This window comes from Ovis canadensis, chromosome 8 (assembly GCF_042477335.2).
Source record: "Ovis canadensis isolate MfBH-ARS-UI-01 breed Bighorn chromosome 8, ARS-UI_OviCan_v2, whole genome shotgun sequence".
Lineage (NCBI taxonomy): Eukaryota > Metazoa > Chordata > Mammalia > Artiodactyla > Bovidae > Ovis > Ovis canadensis.
Window position 1 is genome coordinate 88664461 of NC_091252.1, and position 16729 is coordinate 88681189.

At 39.0% G+C, this 16729-nt stretch overlaps 1 protein-coding gene across 1 annotated transcript in view; it reads right to left on the bottom strand.

Moving 5' to 3' along the window:
• Nucleotides 1-16729, bottom strand: part of SYNE1 (spectrin repeat containing nuclear envelope protein 1) — a 495298-nt gene that overhangs the window by 318189 nt on the left and 160380 nt on the right. Inside the window, exons 18-27 of the mRNA XM_069598737.1 lie at nt 16108-16272; nt 15495-15647; nt 14308-14451; nt 11766-11939; nt 8692-8850; nt 8237-8401; nt 6404-6538; nt 2623-2781; nt 2234-2442; nt 1138-1246 (exon numbers count right to left, since the gene is read on the bottom strand). Coding sequence (XP_069454838.1) covers nt 1138-1246; nt 2234-2442; nt 2623-2781; nt 6404-6538; nt 8237-8401; nt 8692-8850; nt 11766-11939; nt 14308-14451; nt 15495-15647; nt 16108-16272 — 1572 coding nt within the window. The remainder of the gene's footprint in view (nt 1-1137; nt 1247-2233; nt 2443-2622; nt 2782-6403; nt 6539-8236; nt 8402-8691; nt 8851-11765; nt 11940-14307; nt 14452-15494; nt 15648-16107; nt 16273-16729) is intronic.

Here is a 16729-nt window from a genome sequence, read left to right on the forward strand (position 1 = left end):
TTGGGTAGCTGAGAGCTGTGGACTCCGACTGCTTGTGTTGCTACAAGAGGGTCTTACAGGGCCAATACCTACAGAGGAAATAGTTGGTTTTAGAAGCAAATGCTTTCTTTGTTCCAAGATGTGAAATTTTTGACACCATAACGGCAACCAAGAGCAAATATAGATATCCGTCTACAGATGGACATGGTATTGTTGAGTAGTTTTAGCATGTCAAGGGGTTATAAATTTAATAGGGAAAAAATGAAAATCAGAGGATGGGAGTAGAAGGGAAATGCATTCTTATCAGGGCTTCACTGGTGGCTTAGCAGTAAAGAACTTATCTGCCAATGCAGGAGACTCAGGTTCAGTTCCTGAGTGGGGAAGATTCCCTGGAGAATGAAATGGCAACCCACTCCAGTATTCTTGCCTGGGAAATCCCATGGATATAGAAGCCTGGTGGTCTAAGGTCCATGGGGTCACAAAAGAGTCAGACACGACTTAGCAACTAAACAACACAGCATATTCTCATCAACAACTCTGTGACTTGCAGTGGTTCAAAATACTGAAAGATAAATAACATTCACAACAGTGTGTGTCTACAAAGCCAAGAGCCAAGATAAGAGGGAGAGGGTTGCTGTGTGCCATTCACAGACTGCAAACTGGATTCAGGCCTGAGGTTCTGTCGCCCTGGCTGGGTTTATCAGGCAGTACCCATGCTCACAGGGACTGATCCAACCCAAGCTGCAAGTGACATAGAAACGATGCTTAGAGACCATGCCCAGTTCTCTCATCTTTTGTAACCCAGCTTTTGAGTGGCTGAAAATGCACAAAAACCTGCAGTGTTCTTGTTTTCCATGACTATTCTTGAGCTCCACTGTGTTGTATGCCCATGCATACAATTTTCCTCACAAGATTCCCCATTAGCTAAAGAAGCATTAGAGGCACCACTGAACATGACTAAATCTCAGAGCTAACAATAATTCCATAGAGAACACCCCTACAGCTCTCCACAGTAACAGGGGGAGACTTCTTTTAAGACAATTTTCAGGAAGTCAATTTTTTTATAGAAAGAAAACAAGACATCAGTTAGACTGTTGCCATTATTGTTTTTATTAATAGTTATTTTTCTAGTAACAAAAAAAGTGGCCCAGAACTTACCTCCAGAGCACGTTTAACTTTTCCTTGATTAGCAGTATCAATGGTCTCATTCTTAATCCCCTTTAACTGGGTCTCCTTTGCAGATATCCAAGAGGAGAACTCAGAAATTCTGAAATAACAGGTATTTTCTTATTAAAGGGAGAAAATACCCCCAGGGTTAGAATACATTTTCTATTTTGAGTTTATGCATGGAAATTTGATAATCAACTGATGAGAAAATGGATTAACACATTTCTTTCAACTCATTAGCAAACTGATTAACAAATTTCCCAGCAATGGTTTCTTCCACATGAAGCTCAAGGCTGGAGAGGCTACCCCTGGGCTCAGTCACTTGAACCAAAGGGGAAGCAGAGCAGATGGAGCTCAGCGGTGGAGGAAGATGCATCTCAGAATCTGGGCACATGGAAGTGAGGAAGGTACACCTGAGGTCTGTCCTCATGTGTCTCCACCAGACACCCAAAGAGGCAGAAGTCCCTTTGGCAGGGACATGAGGAAATCAGAGAGAAGGAGATTGCCTAATTCTGATTCAAAGAGACAACATCTGGGTCACCTGGAAGTAATGTGCTTCACTCTTGTTTCCGACTGAAAGTGAAAGTGAAAGTCACTCAGTCGTGTCCGACTCTTTGTGACCCCATGGATACAGTCCATGGAATTCTCCAGGCCAGAATACTGGAGTGGGTAGCCATTCCCTTCTCCAGGGGATCTTCCCAACCCAGGGATTAAACCCAGGTCTCCTACATTGCAGGTGGATTCTCTACCAGCTGAACCACAAGGGAAGCCCAAGAATACTGGAGTGGGTAGCCTATCCCTTCTCCAGGGGAACTTCCTGACCCAGGAATCAAAATGGGGTCTCCTGCATTGCAGGTAGATTCTTTACTGGCTGAGCGACCAGGGAAGCCCCCTTTCAGTTTTCTAACTGAAAGTTATTCTTTAAATTTTATGAAGCATTTTTGTACAAGAGCATGTACACAATCATACCATCTGATTTTCTTCATTGCGTAAGATGAAACATACTTCATGACTTGTTTTGCAACGATGTCAGAATTAAAATAATTATGAAAGACCACGTCCTTCTCTGAGAGCCACCCACAACTACCTGCTCGTGTAGTCCTTCCACTTGTCTGGGTCTCCCACCAGCTTCACGTAGGTGCAGTCAATAGCAGCTCTGAGCTCCTTGAGGGTCACGTGACAGGTCTCAGGTGTGTTCCGGACTGTGTCCCGGACTGGAAGTTTCAGACACAGTTCTTCAATGAGCTGTAACCTTTTCTCACAGAGATGGTGAGGGCCCTTGTCACTGAAGAAGATCTAGTGAGCAATAAACATTTATATAATCTCTGTGAGAATCCACACAAGACTGCTGTATTTTCGTGGCTGATTCCCATCTAGTCTAGCAGTATAAAGGAATTAAGCTACTGAGTGTTTTCAGACCCAAACGCAAGCATCAGTGATATACTTGAAGGGACGCCGGGACTCCCTGGGACATACCCTGTGCTCTTTGATGATTTTTTCGCTGCCTTCCTGGGGCACCAGCTTGGTCTCTCGGTCCAGCTCAGCTCTGCACTCTTCCACAGAAGCTAAGAACCTGTTCTTCTCCACCTCAATCTTCAGATGAAGCAAATGATATGGAGCTTCTGCTTGAAGATCCTGCATGCCATAGGAAGAGTCCGGAAAATAGGATACCATTCCTGATCGTGTACATTTCCCATTTAAGTGGCAGAAAATATGAGATAGTTCCTCTTCCAGGGGATCTTCCAGACCCAGGGATTGAACCTGTCTCTCTGACCTTTCCTGCACTGGCAGGCATATTCTTAACCACTGAACCACTTGGACAGCTTAGCGCAAATGTGACTTAATCCCTTATTATCAGCACTGAGACTCTGTGCTTTGTACTTTTCCAAGTACCAGGACCACAGCCAAGCTTTTCAGCCTGCTGTGAGTTGGGTGTTTCCACAGTGATTATCCTATTTATCTTTAATAGCCCTATATGGTATTAATATTCCTATTTTAAAGATCAGACCCTTGAGGCTCAAGGTTAAGCCACATACTGATTTCATATTCCCACTCCCTAGCATGTGTCCTTTTAAATTTTGTCAACAGCGCTATGAGGTAGGAAGGACAGATATTATGCTCACTACACAGGGGTTGAGGGGGGCGCACAAGGAAACCTCATTAGTGAAAAAGCCAGGATTAAGCAGCCCACGGCTCTGACCACCTGTTATGTCATCTTTTACTTGGAACATACACTAAGAAAACACAAGCAAGCTAGCACACGAACAATGGCACCCTGACAATGGGAAATGTTTTACATTCTTCTTTGATACAAGTATAAGCTTCATCATTCCCTTTAGTTGTACAATTTATTTTTAGCTAACTTGTCTCCTATGGCATTTAAAAGATTAACATAAAACACTGAAATAACTGATGAGAAAAATGAGTTAAGGCTTTGGAAAGACTAGGACAGATTATATCTCAGAGAGTTGAATGTGTGTGTGTGTGTGTGTGTGTGTACGTAAAATAAAATACAGCCTTCAATTATAGTCCCTATTCCACAGTACATTTTTGATAATGTTAAACCTCAAAGACATCTTTAGAAGCTTGGATTTCTGTAAGCATCTTTTTTTAAAAAAATCAAATTTAGCAAGTAAAAAGGTATTTATTTTTTATTTTTTTGAAGCATAACTGATTTACAATGTCAGGTGTACAGCAAAGTGATTCAATTATTATACATATATATATATAAAAGTGTATACACACATATATATTTTCAGATTATTTCCCTTATGGGTTATTACAAAATATTGATTATAGTTCCTTGTACTATATAGCAGGTTCTTGTTGGTTATCTATTTTTAAAGGTATTTCTTTAATTGTGTTTTTCTTATGCAAAGGGCTGAAATTTTTAGCCTATGTTACTGAGGTTAGAAAAACAAAATCCAGACAGTGACACAACCTGATGGAGAGTGTTCCAGCTGCCTATTTTCTGGATCTCCTGACTTCTTCAGCTAACACACATGAAATTTACCACTCAGTATTCCCTCAGAACATCACTTGTGGGTCTGCTGCTGGTGTAGTTTCCTCCAGTCTGCCCCAAGGATGACACCTTCAAAGGGCCCCGTCACCTACAGCTGCTTCCCCTGACATGCAGATTCGGAAGTCGGCTTCCATGCGACAAGCCCACGCAAGACGCTCCAGTCACACTGAGCCCAGTGGAACCCGCGTGCCCCTGGCACACCCTCCAGCTTGCTTTCTTCCTCCTAGCCGCCCCCAGATCTCTGCTGCTTCTTTAAGGCCCTAGCTCAAAACCAATTACCTGCCTTATTCTTGTCTGCTGTCCAAGTGGTCCACTTCTCTCTTTCAAAGCTTTCATCAATGTATTACTTACACTTTTTGGAACTTATTATATATTGTACTTTTATTATTTTGCAACTAATTATCTCACTTACTGGACTCTAAGCTCTCTGGGGAAAGGATTATGCTTTGTTCATCACTGAATCCTTAACCAATAAATTGTTTTCATTTATATGTTTCAGATAATAACAAGCTAAGCCAGATGGGAAAATCCTTGAAAACCTCAAACATATAGGTGTGTGTATATATATATATATATATATATATATATATATATATATGTATACATATATATATATACACACATATATGTATATACTTATCTATGCATAGTACATAATTGCAGACTTTATATACAAATATATATATATAATATATAGGACTTCACTGGTGGCTCAGATGATAAAGAATCTGCCTGCAATGCAGGAGACCTGGGTTCTATCCCTGGGTCAGGAAGATCCCCTGGAGAAGGAAGTGGCTACCCACTCTAGTATTCTTGCCTGGAGAATTCCAAGGACAGAGGAGCCTGGTGAGCTTCAGTCCACGGGGGTCACAAGTGTCAGACACGAGTGAGCAACTAAACACTTTCACACTTTCATACATAATGTATATATATGATGCTTTCATATGAAATATGAATACAGAATATATATTTCCTATATATATGATGTATTTCATACACCGTGCTACTGAAATTATAAGAAACATTTCTTGTCACTTCAATAGCATACCTAACATACTAAGATGGGAAGAGTTTATGAAATGTCACTAAAAAAGTTAAATGCCTTGATGTTCCCATCCCCAAAAATAATCAGGAAAAGAAAGCATACTCTTCAGTAATATAATGAAATTGATAATACTTAAAAATAGGAAAAGCAGGACTTCCGTGGTAGTCCAGGGGTTAAAGACTTTGCTTGCCAATGCAGGGGATATGGGTTCAATCCCTGGTCCAGAGGATCCCCTGTGCCACTAGGCAGTAAGCTCGTGTGCCACAATTACTGAGCCAGAGTGCCCTAGTGCCTGAGCACTTCCACAAGAGAAGCTACTGCAGTGAGACACGCACACACTGCCAACCAGTGAGCAGCCCCTGCTCACCGCAACTTGGGGAAGCCCACACGCAGCAAGAAGACCCAGGGCAACCACACATAGAATAAATTTAAAAAAATCTTTGAAGCTGTGGTACATATACACAATGGAGTATTACTCAACCATTAAAAAGAATACATTTGAATCAGTTCTAATGAGGTGGATGAAACTGGAGCCTATTATACAGAGTGAAGTAAGCCAGAAAGAAAAACACCAATACAGTATACTAACACATATATATGGAATTTAGAAAGATGGTAACGATAACCCTGTATGCAAGACAGCAAAAGAGACACAGATGTATAGAACAGACTTTTGGACTCTGTGGGAGAGGGAGAAGGTGGGATGATTTGGGAGAATGGCACTGAAACGTATAAATGCGAAACGAATCACCAGTCCAGGTTCGATGCATGATACAGGATGCTCGGGGCTGGTGCACTGGGATGACCCAGAGGGATGGTATGGGGAGGGAGGTGGGAGGGGGATTCAGGACGGGGAACACGTGTACACCCGTGGCGGATTCATGTCGATGTATGGCAAAACCAATACAATATTGTAAAGTAATTAGCCTCCAATTAGATAAATTTATATTAAAAAATAAATAAAAGCAGAGACAAAAAATTAAAATAAAAAAAATCTTTAAGAAAACAGGAAAAGCAAAATTCTATCATATTCCTGTTTTATTCAAGCTCAGCATTTTCAATGGCAAAGGTATTAAAAACTATGATAACTTTCCCAGGTTTCTACATTTCTGTGACCAGTGAACCTTCATGCCCTCATGTTCTCTTCCCTCATCCATGACACATGACCTTCCCATGTGGTCCTGACTCACCTTCCACTGTTTGTGGAGCTTTCTGACGGCTTCCTGCAGGCCCCGCTGCTCCTGCTCAGGGAGAATGTCAGTGAGCTCGTCACATGCTTTCAGGAAAGCATTGAGCACCCTCTGGTCCAGCTGACTGAAAAACTCCTGGCGTGGAGAAGGGGGAGAGTGGTCACGAGTGTCAGGCAGAATAAAAGGCAGCATCAGACACCAGACAGTGAAGTAGTCATGCCTCTAAACAAGCCTCTTAGCCAGCTGCTGCCCTCTTGAGACCTTCCGCGTGACTACCATTTTGTTTTCAGGAACAAACTGTAATTATCCACAATGATGAATCAGAAGCCGTTGAATCTGAAATTCAACTAGGACTTTTCTATTTTTTAGAAAAAAAGTCATTGCAGTTTTCAAATTTGATAGATTATTCTAGAGAGCCAATGGGAGATCCTAAAAACTTGATCCCACAGGGACAGAGTTTCAGTTCCTCTTTGGTAAAAGTCAGAAGAGCTGAGTGGAAGCCAGGACTAAACCTCACCATCCCTCACTCCCTAACTGCAGTGTGTTCCAGGCCTTGCTGGTTCATTATGAGCCATCTCTGCATTCACACCAAGCACACAAACTGCGGACTGAATTGTGTTGCCCTGTCCCCACCATCCCATCCCATCAAAGTCATATATTGAAGCCCTAACCTGCGGTGTGATGATATCTGAGGGTGGGCCTCTCATGAAGGAATGAGTGCTCTTTTTCAAGGCGAGGCATTGAAGATCTTCCCCTCTATCTTTCTCTGCCATGTGAGGACACAGTGAGGTAACCAACTGCATATCAGGAAAAGTCCTCACCAGAACCCAGCCAGACTACTACCCTAATCTCAGACTTAGTTTTCAAAACTGAGAAAATAAATTCCTAGTGCTTAAGCCACTCAACCTGTCTTTATTATTATTATTATTATTTTATGGTAGCCTGGGCAGATGAATACAACACCTGCACAAATATACATGGCTAAGTCTCACAAAGTCTTAAGATTATGGATGCTGGGAAGCCACAGTGATTCAAAAGAAAGAACAGCAGAGTAGGGGTGTATAAATTTGAATGAGATGTTGGATGGTCATGGACATCAAACCTAAATCCATCAACTGCATCACAAATGCATTGCATTCATCATTTGAGAGTGTGGCTTACATAAATATCCACTGAAATTTCAGGAAAAGAGTATACATTGTTAGAGGGAATCATCTCCATACACCCTTTAAGAGATTACTCATATTCTCAATACTGATATAATTTAAATGAGTATGATTAACAGGGAGATGGCTTCACAATACAGGCTCAAGCTGTAGACCAGCTTTCAAACTTCAAGTGACATGGCACCTATTCCATGTGTGAGATGGCAGAATTATGATATAAGCACAAAGACTTAGCCAGGCCCCTAAACTTCTCTCTTCGAAAGCACATGTTGGTCATGAAAGAGTGTTTCAGCTAAATAATGAGTTAGTGGTTTGGGGAGTCTGAATTATCTCTCGCATGGTTATCTGCTACTCCAAGGGCTCAAGAGTGGCCAATTATAGGGCAGCTATCAACTGTTTCTGAGGTTCTTTTTGCTGTCATTTCTTCGGGTCTCGTATCTAACAAGTTCCTGCTCCTGCCTCATTTCTCCCTTTCCCCTCCCTTTCTCCCCTTCTCCTCTCCCCTTCCTCCTCCTCCCCCTCCATTTTCTTTTTCTTCCCTCTCTCTCTGTCTCTCTCTTCCTGTCTCTCCTTCTCTGTATTAGAACATTACGCTCTTTTTATTTTTCATCCTAGATGGCTTGCTCATGTCCTCACGTCCTCAAGGGCCCACGTTGGATGCACTCACGGTGTGTCTCTTCAGCAAGTCTTCCGGGTCCCCCTTTTCCTCCAGGCCCTCCTGAGCGACCCTGAGCACCTTCTCCAACTCGGCTCGAGACTCCTCAAACTTCTTCATCAAGCGGCTGTTGGTTTCCACATGTTTCTTCCAATCTCCAGTTTTCTTTACCATATTCTTGATTTAAAATAATAATAATAATAATGGGATATTGATCTCTAGTCATTGAAAATGTCATTTGTTAAAGAATGCTATTTCTTTCAAAAAACACTTGGAAGGAATATATGTCATTATGATGAGAATAATCAATCCTTCTAAAAATTAATAACAGAGAAAGAAGTAAAATGATTGGTTTCCAAACACCAGTAGATGAGTTCTTTGTCAAGAGTGAAGACATGATATGGGGTAATTACAAGTCTTCTTGGAATTTTCCTCATTCACATCTCTAAGGCAGGCAGTGAACCTACCTGAAAAGCAACATGCATATCTGCAATCTTTCTCTGTAGCTTCGTCTGATCAAAATGCTTTAACACGTTGCTCAAGGTCACAAACTTCTGAACACTCTGGCTGCCTTTCTCAATTTGAGTCATGGCTTTCTTACAGCTTTCTTGACAAGCCAACAATTCCTACAAGGAAAGGGAACTCACAACAATAGTATTTAAAAGGGCAAGAAAGAATGAGAGTAATCATTACAAAACATTAACAGCATTATATAGCTTTTAGGCTTTTAATCAGCAATAAGTAAAACCAAAAGTATGGAGAGGTAGTGCTTTTCAGAAAAGCACAATTTTAAGCAATCACTGAAGTCAGTGCCTTTTATATAAGGCATTTAGATGTCATGCTGAGGTTTCTGAAATCTTTTACGTTTCATGCCTACCTTATTAATATCAAGAGAATGACAAAGCATCAAAATTGTTATCTGCCTGGTGCATGCCTTCCTCCTACCAACCAACAGGTCCATAATTTATTGTATAAAACAATAATGAAATCAATCTACATATCAGGCTATAATCTGCCTCAATAAATTTAATACCAGTGCATATTATAGTTTACTGAGTTGGTTGAAGCAGTATATATAATTTGTATATCCTAAATTATACAACATTTGAATTCTTAAGGTTTACAAACTATCAACCTCATTAATAAAATGGTGGACCCCAGGTTGGTTGGTGGATTAGTTGCTAAATTATGTCTGACTCTTGCATGGACTGTAGCCTACTAGGCTCCTCTGTCCACGGGATTTCCCAGGCAAGAATACTGGAGTGGGTTGCCATTTCCTTCTCCAAGGCATCTTCTCAACCCAGGGGTCGAACCCAGGTCTCCTGCATTGTAGGTAGATTCTTGCGTTACGGGTGGATTCTTTACCAACTGAGCTACCAAGTGGACCCCAGATTCTAACACAAAAGGCAGCAGACTAGTGGGCCTGGGAATACTTGCCAGCTGTCACACGTTTGCAGATGAAAAGCAATGGTGACTCATAAGCCTTTTACACCTGACTATATCCTGGGATCCTGGCAATTTCTGCCTTAGACAGCATGGAAATTATGCAGCTCCATGGCAAGCAGTCATTTTTTTTGACTTGAATCTACACCATTTGCACTTCAGCATCCTTGATTACTTTGAAAAAATAGTTCAAACTGGTAATATAGATACCAGTTTGGGTAACTTAGATGCAAATATTAAGAGCAAGATTTCTATTTTATTTGGGGAAGACAGAGTAAGGATATACTTGTTCATTTTGAACATTTAGGAAGTAAGAGAGTAACATATGTTAGAAAAATCTTGAAGTGAAAGTGAAAGTTGTGCAGTTGTATTTGACTCTTTGTGACCCCGTGGTCTATACAGTCAATGGAATTCTCCAGGCCAGAATACTGGAGTGGGTAGCCTTTCCCTTCTCCAGGGGATCTTCCCAACCCAGGGATCAAACCCAGGTCTCCCACATTGCAGGCAGATTCTTTACCAGGTGAGCCACCAGGGAAGCCCAAGAATACTGGAGTGGGTAGCCTATCCCCTCTCCAGTGGATCTTCCTGACCCAGGAATCAAACCGGGGTCTCCTGAATTACAGGTGGATTCTTTACCAAGTGAGCTATCAGGCAAGCCCTAGAAAAATCTTACTCATATTTTATCATTAAAAGTAGTAAATATAATTTTAATTGTGAAAGGATTATTTGGTGGCGACATATAGCAATTTGGGAACATAGGAAATGGCACTATGATTTCAAACTGAAAGACAATCTTTAATCAATAGGATGAGAAGCCATTAGAATAGGTTTTGGTGGTATAATCATTGCGTGTGTGCTGAGTCGCTCAGTCATGTCTGACTCTGCAACCCCACGGAATGCAGCCCACCAGGCTTCTCTGTCCATGTAACTTTCCAGGCAAGAACACTGGAATGGGTTGCCATTTACAACTCCAGGGGAATCTTCCTGAATCAAGGATTGAACCCACGTCTCTTGCATCTCCTGCACTGGCATCATCATTGTGACTTATCATTAATAATAATAATTATGTTAATTGCTACCAGTTATAGAGTATGTGCCCTAATGTGTTAGTCCTATTATAGAATATTTAATATAATCTCTACAACAAGTTCTCAACTTAGGTACCACCACTCGCATTTCAACATGAGAAAGCTAATCAAGGCTTTGTAATTTGCTGTATCCGTTCTGAATACCTGTCTGACTCACTTCAGAGGTTCTCTGCCCTTTCTGCTAAGTGATGCTGACTTCCCTCCGTGAGTCTATTTTGATGAATACAGTGGCAAACCTTTTGCCCATCAGTTTCACCCTCTGTTGCTTAAGTTCATTTATAATAAACCAACTAAATAAGCCAATTAATTGTCACACTCAGTAGGAGGCTGTTCTGCATGCAGATTTGCTTACTAAAACTGAGACAAAGAAGAATGATTCTCACTCCAAATACATTTCCAGAATGCTATGGTCATGTCGATCGGTCTAATCCTAGAGGCGTGAAAAGATCTCATAAGACAGACGACAGACACTGGACAGAAATGGAATGCAATTATTTATTTCTGTACATAGCTAAATATATACAATTTAAAATTTATCTATACAATTTTTATCTACATTAATACGCAGGTATGCCTAAGTTACTTCAGTCGTGTCTGACCCTCTGCGACCCATGGACTGTAGCCGGCTAGGCTCCTCTGTCCATGGAATTCTCCAGGCAAGACTACTGGAGTGGGCTGCCATGCCCTCTTCCAGGGGATCTTCCCAACCCAGGGATCGAACCCACATTTCCTTGGCTTCTGCATTGGCACATGGATTTTTACCACTGAGCCACCAGGGAAGCTCCTATGTGAATATGTCTATATATAAATATATATAGAGATAACATTTTTTATTCTATCTATGGTACATAGGGTTTTCATCTTTGGCCACGCGTTTTTGTTTTGAGTTGCCAGTACTATTCTATTAAAATTTTCTTCTCCTATCACTGAATTTCTATCATTATATGCACCTCAGTGTTACTGCCTATGCATTCAATTAACTAGGTCTCCTGAAAGAAAAATTTCCTTACCTGATGTTTCTGTTTAAAAAGAGGACTAGATTGTGCCTCGTGTTCAAGAACTGTCATAATTTCATCGATTTTCCCAAGTGAGTCATAAAAGGCTGTCATCTGCTTTTCCAATTCCTCCAACGGTACCAACAGCTGTTGAGACTCAGAAAGGAGTGGGGAGTAACAGTCTTTGACCTTTAAAAAGACAAAGACACAAATTCCATTGAAGGCCATGAAAGACCATAAGCTCGGGGCACTATTCATAGCTCTTAGGAATGTTTTCTTTATTATAGGGTCGTTTTGTGCATACAGATCTCCAGAGATACTCTTTAATGATATTTCCTGTATATTGTTAAATTTTGATGTTAAAAAAAAAAAGCACTACTATTGTACCACTGAGACAAGTAAATGCTACAGAGCTTTCTCACGAAAATACAAAATATATCTGTAGGATGTATTTGCTCGTTTGGATAGGTCTTACTCATCTAAATTATGTCAGTGAGCCAGATGGCATCAAATTCCATTTTATGAACTCTGCAACCTATCTTCACATTGCTCTCAAAATCTGACCTAAGACAGTCATGTATGACCATTATCTAAGCTGACCTGGACTTTCCAACTTCATTTCTAAGAACTCCACTACTTGACCCCTTAACTCTAGACAAACCTACAGCTTGTTGATGTATTCCTCCCAGGGAGGTCCTGTGTCTCTCATAACCTCCTTCAAGCTCCATGCTTAGCCACTCTTTCCCCATCGATATCCCACTCACACCAAGCACTCATGTCATATACAAATTTATTCACAAAGGTTCTCATGCTGGTTCTCCCTCATCTGAATTGGCCCAGCTCTCATCTGTTACTTTTCTTTTTTAAAAAATGTTATTAATTCATACACCTGCATTGTCTTTATCTTCATGACAAGCTCCTGAAGATGAAGATCTCCATCAAATTTCTGCTTTGTCATATTTTTTGGAATCCAGGAACTCATACAATCTTCCAAGAACTTCCTATCCCCCTCATTTTATTTAGAGTTACTCCCAAAGTATTATGGGTTGACCAAAATATCCATTTGCATTTTCCCTAAGGTGGTATGAAAAAAACCCGAATGGACTTTTTGGTCAACCCAATGCTTTTGGAAACCAAGGAAAGGAAATTAAATATCTGTTAGTAGATCATTTATTTTTTTCTTTACCTTGTAATTATTCTCATGCTCTTGGATATACCAAATGAAGGAGAAACTCATAGAAAGCAAGCCACTGTCCTGTTGCCACAGGGCTCTGTTAAAATTACTGAACAAGATAAAGATAATCTGCTGACATGAGTAATAATTGGTATGCTTTCTAAATCTTCTCAGGACACAAAAGGAATCTTACCAAGATGCTACATCTGACACAGCAGTTAAGAAAGTGTGATGACTTACTTGTGTCTAAAGGAGAAATTTGCCCTCTCAGAATTGCCCTAAATCACTAAGCCCAACCTAGGCTGAGATGTGCCAGTCCAAGACACAGCTCTAAAGGCTACTTGAAGGTTATCCAGTTGATAATGTTGACTCCAAATTGTACCAAATCCTTATAAATCATCTTGGATATTTGAAAGGATTTAAAATTAGCATTCTCATATATACCAGTTTGACAAAATTTTATCTTCTTTCCATGGCCTTGATTCTTCCTATTTCTACCTGTCTCATTTATTCATTTTTTATTTATTCCTTTTTAAAATGAATTCTCCACAGTATGAGACCAATATTCTCATATTGGTCTTTCTCTTTCTAAGTTTCCTTTCCTAATTAACAGGGTTTTCTGTTTTATTTCCCTTTGTTTTCCAATTCTTCATTACAAAATTTTCTTTTCACTTACATAATCACTCCTTTTTTTTTTTTAAGGAAAAAACCAGGTATTAATTACCCAGTTAAATGGACTTTGAGAACAATATCATCTTTATAAAATGCAACTTTAGATAGATAAAACATCCTAATGAAACTTCCAAAGCTGTTAAGGAAAACCCCTCAATAGAATAGAAATGACTTATGGGTCATTTTATATTCTTTGAGTTTCCTGCACAGAAGTGGCATCAATGTATGTATCCTAAGTCCAAAGTGAGCTCTGTGAGATGAAGAGGGAAGAATTTCACTATTCTGTGGTTGTGCAAGTGAAAAAAATCGTGTAATAAAGAGCATGTAAGTATGTCTAGTATCAATACAAGAGTATGCTGGAATTCTTTCTCACTTAAGTATATGATGTCTTCCTCCTCCTCCTCTTCTCCTCTTGCTTCCCATTTCATTGCTTCTAACTGGTCCTCTGTTGTTCCAGAGGAGGTTTACCTTCCTATTAAAATACACGCACTAGTACTTCTAATGAAAGAGGCAAGGCTTTAGTTATCATCTCCATAGTTTCATTTTTTAAAGCTCATGACAAAGTTACTAGATGAAGCATCCCAATAAGAAATAAACACAGGATCTGCTAACAGGTGAATGAGTTGCCTGCAGTGACAGAATAGTAGTAAGATGAGCTGAAAGTGATGTTGGTCCTGAATGGAGTTTCATGCTTTAAAAATATTTTCCCACCTTGGTTAGTTGCTCTTTGAGCCCAGACATGGTTGCAAACATTTCATTAGCTTCTTCTTGAGAGATCTCTTTGGTAATGAGGTGCGCTGTCTTTGTTATCATCTTATACTGAGCATCCATCACAGGTACCCTCTGTTCAATATCCTACATGAATCATTGAAACAGCTATGTTAACACATGTTACATTTACTCTTAATTTCAAGAGTTCACAAATGGATACAGATCAGTATGTACTGAATAAAATTCTATACTTGTAATAATATTTTGGAGAGTCCAATGATTACTTTCCTTCATTACTAATATATGATATATTGATATAAGAAAATAAATTAAGAAAATAAATAGAAATAAATATAAGAAAATAAATAAAATGAATAGAATTTAACAAATAAATTTCCTTAAATATCACCATAAATCCTTAGGTTAACATAAAGATAAGCAGAAGTAATCTTTACACTTTCAAAATACATATTAATGTAATCTGTAAACATTATATCAGGTAAATGCATGTTAACAATTTGGGGCAATTCTGATTTTAAAAATGAAACAACTTACTTCTTTAAAATAAGTAACACATTGTCATTGCAAAATTTTATAAATTAGAGATAACAATGAAAATTTAATACAGTCTTCTCACACCAGAGCCAACACCCTTACCACCACAAAGCTCTGCTAAAATTACTTAAGCAAAATTAATATTTTTCCTGTGTGTATTTACACCTATTTTTTATTTTTACAAAAAAGGATGATGCTTTGTTTTGCTTTTCTTACTTAATGATGTATTGGAAAAGTCTTTCCGTATCATTAAATATTCTTTCACTGCTTCATTTTTGAGAGCTGCAGGGTATTCAAAATATATAAATAGCATAATTCATTTAGTAAATCCTTTATTGTTGGAGGCATTTGTTTAGAGGTATCTCCAGACATCTGTTTTTCCCTAGTACTTTATAATTCGGTTGTAGAAAATGAAAATTTCTATTAAAAAACTATTTTGAAGTTACCCTATGGTCAATCTTGAAAAATTTAGATAGCTTTTTTATGAGAGGCAGAAATCAGGATATGCATACATGTCACAGTGATGTCAAGGAGACATAGAAACAGTTCTTGTAATGACCTAAGTAACTTCATGATCTTTCTTTACACAACAGAATAGGTTTTTCACTTTGTGTTCCAGAAAACCAGCTCACCTCCAAGTCTTGAATTAATAACTTGACATTAATAAAAGAGACTTCTAAGGGCTCTGAAAGTTTCCTGTGGGCTTCAGTTGCAAAATCAGACAAGACAGTAACACAGTCGTTGTATTCTTTCTTCATTCTGTCCAACTCATCAGCTCGAGCATACTGTTCAGAAAAGGGAGTGGGGCAACACAGAAAACCATTAAGCCAAGACTCAGGAAGTTTGTTTAACTTCCATTTCTACATACTATCTGGAATTGTTAGGTGGTAGGAAAGACTCGGATTCCTGATTCTTATTTTAGATATACTTGAAGTTAGTCAAATTACTGTGAAAAGAAGAAAGGAGATAGCATAGAAGCAATAAATTACAATTTAAAGCACGAATCATTCCATGTAAGTAAGCTCCATCTGTCAACATAATCCTTAGTCAAACATTTCTGTTATGTTCCTCCATTACTAATTGGAAAGAATAAAGGACCAAATAGAAACATAACAGTTCTAAACACATCTGTACTCTGCCTTCATAAGCCCATACTATAACGATAAAGAGTCTCTAAACAGTCGGTTTATCACAACATTTATGACACACCCATGTTCTAGGCGTAAACATATTTGAAAAACATACTTGCTTGACTTCCATAAACAACTCCCTCCATCGCCCATTTAGCAATAGTAATTGCTGTTTGAGATCACGGGAAACCATCTCATCACATGTTTCGATTAAAAAATTGCCAGCATCATTCATGGCAGTGTGCTGCTGTATCCAATGAGGCAAATTTCGGAAAAAATCCTAAACAAGAAACAATGCATACTATTGTAAATCATAAGTCAAATGTTAATAAATGATATGAAAGTAACCAGACCAGGAGAAACACCTTGGTTCTAAAATTTGTGCAAATTCTAAGGTGAATTTTAACTTTTTGTCAAAATGGAAATTTTTAATAAAATAGTTAAAAAATGTGAACTAGAAATTGTGCCTTTTCATACATTTTGCTGAAAACAAAACAAAACATGATGACCATATTCTGTTATTCCTATTTTACAGATGAAAAAGCTGAATTTCCGTGAGTGTAATGGACTTGTGCCTCTATTCTTCAGGCTAGTAAATACCAGTGCCAGAGTCATATAGAAGGTATAATATTTTTAGGGAATATATAGCTTTAGGGAATATATATATCTTTTTCAAGAAACACTTTACTGATTACTTTTGATATTAAAATCAAATTTTAAAATCTGAATACAGTACA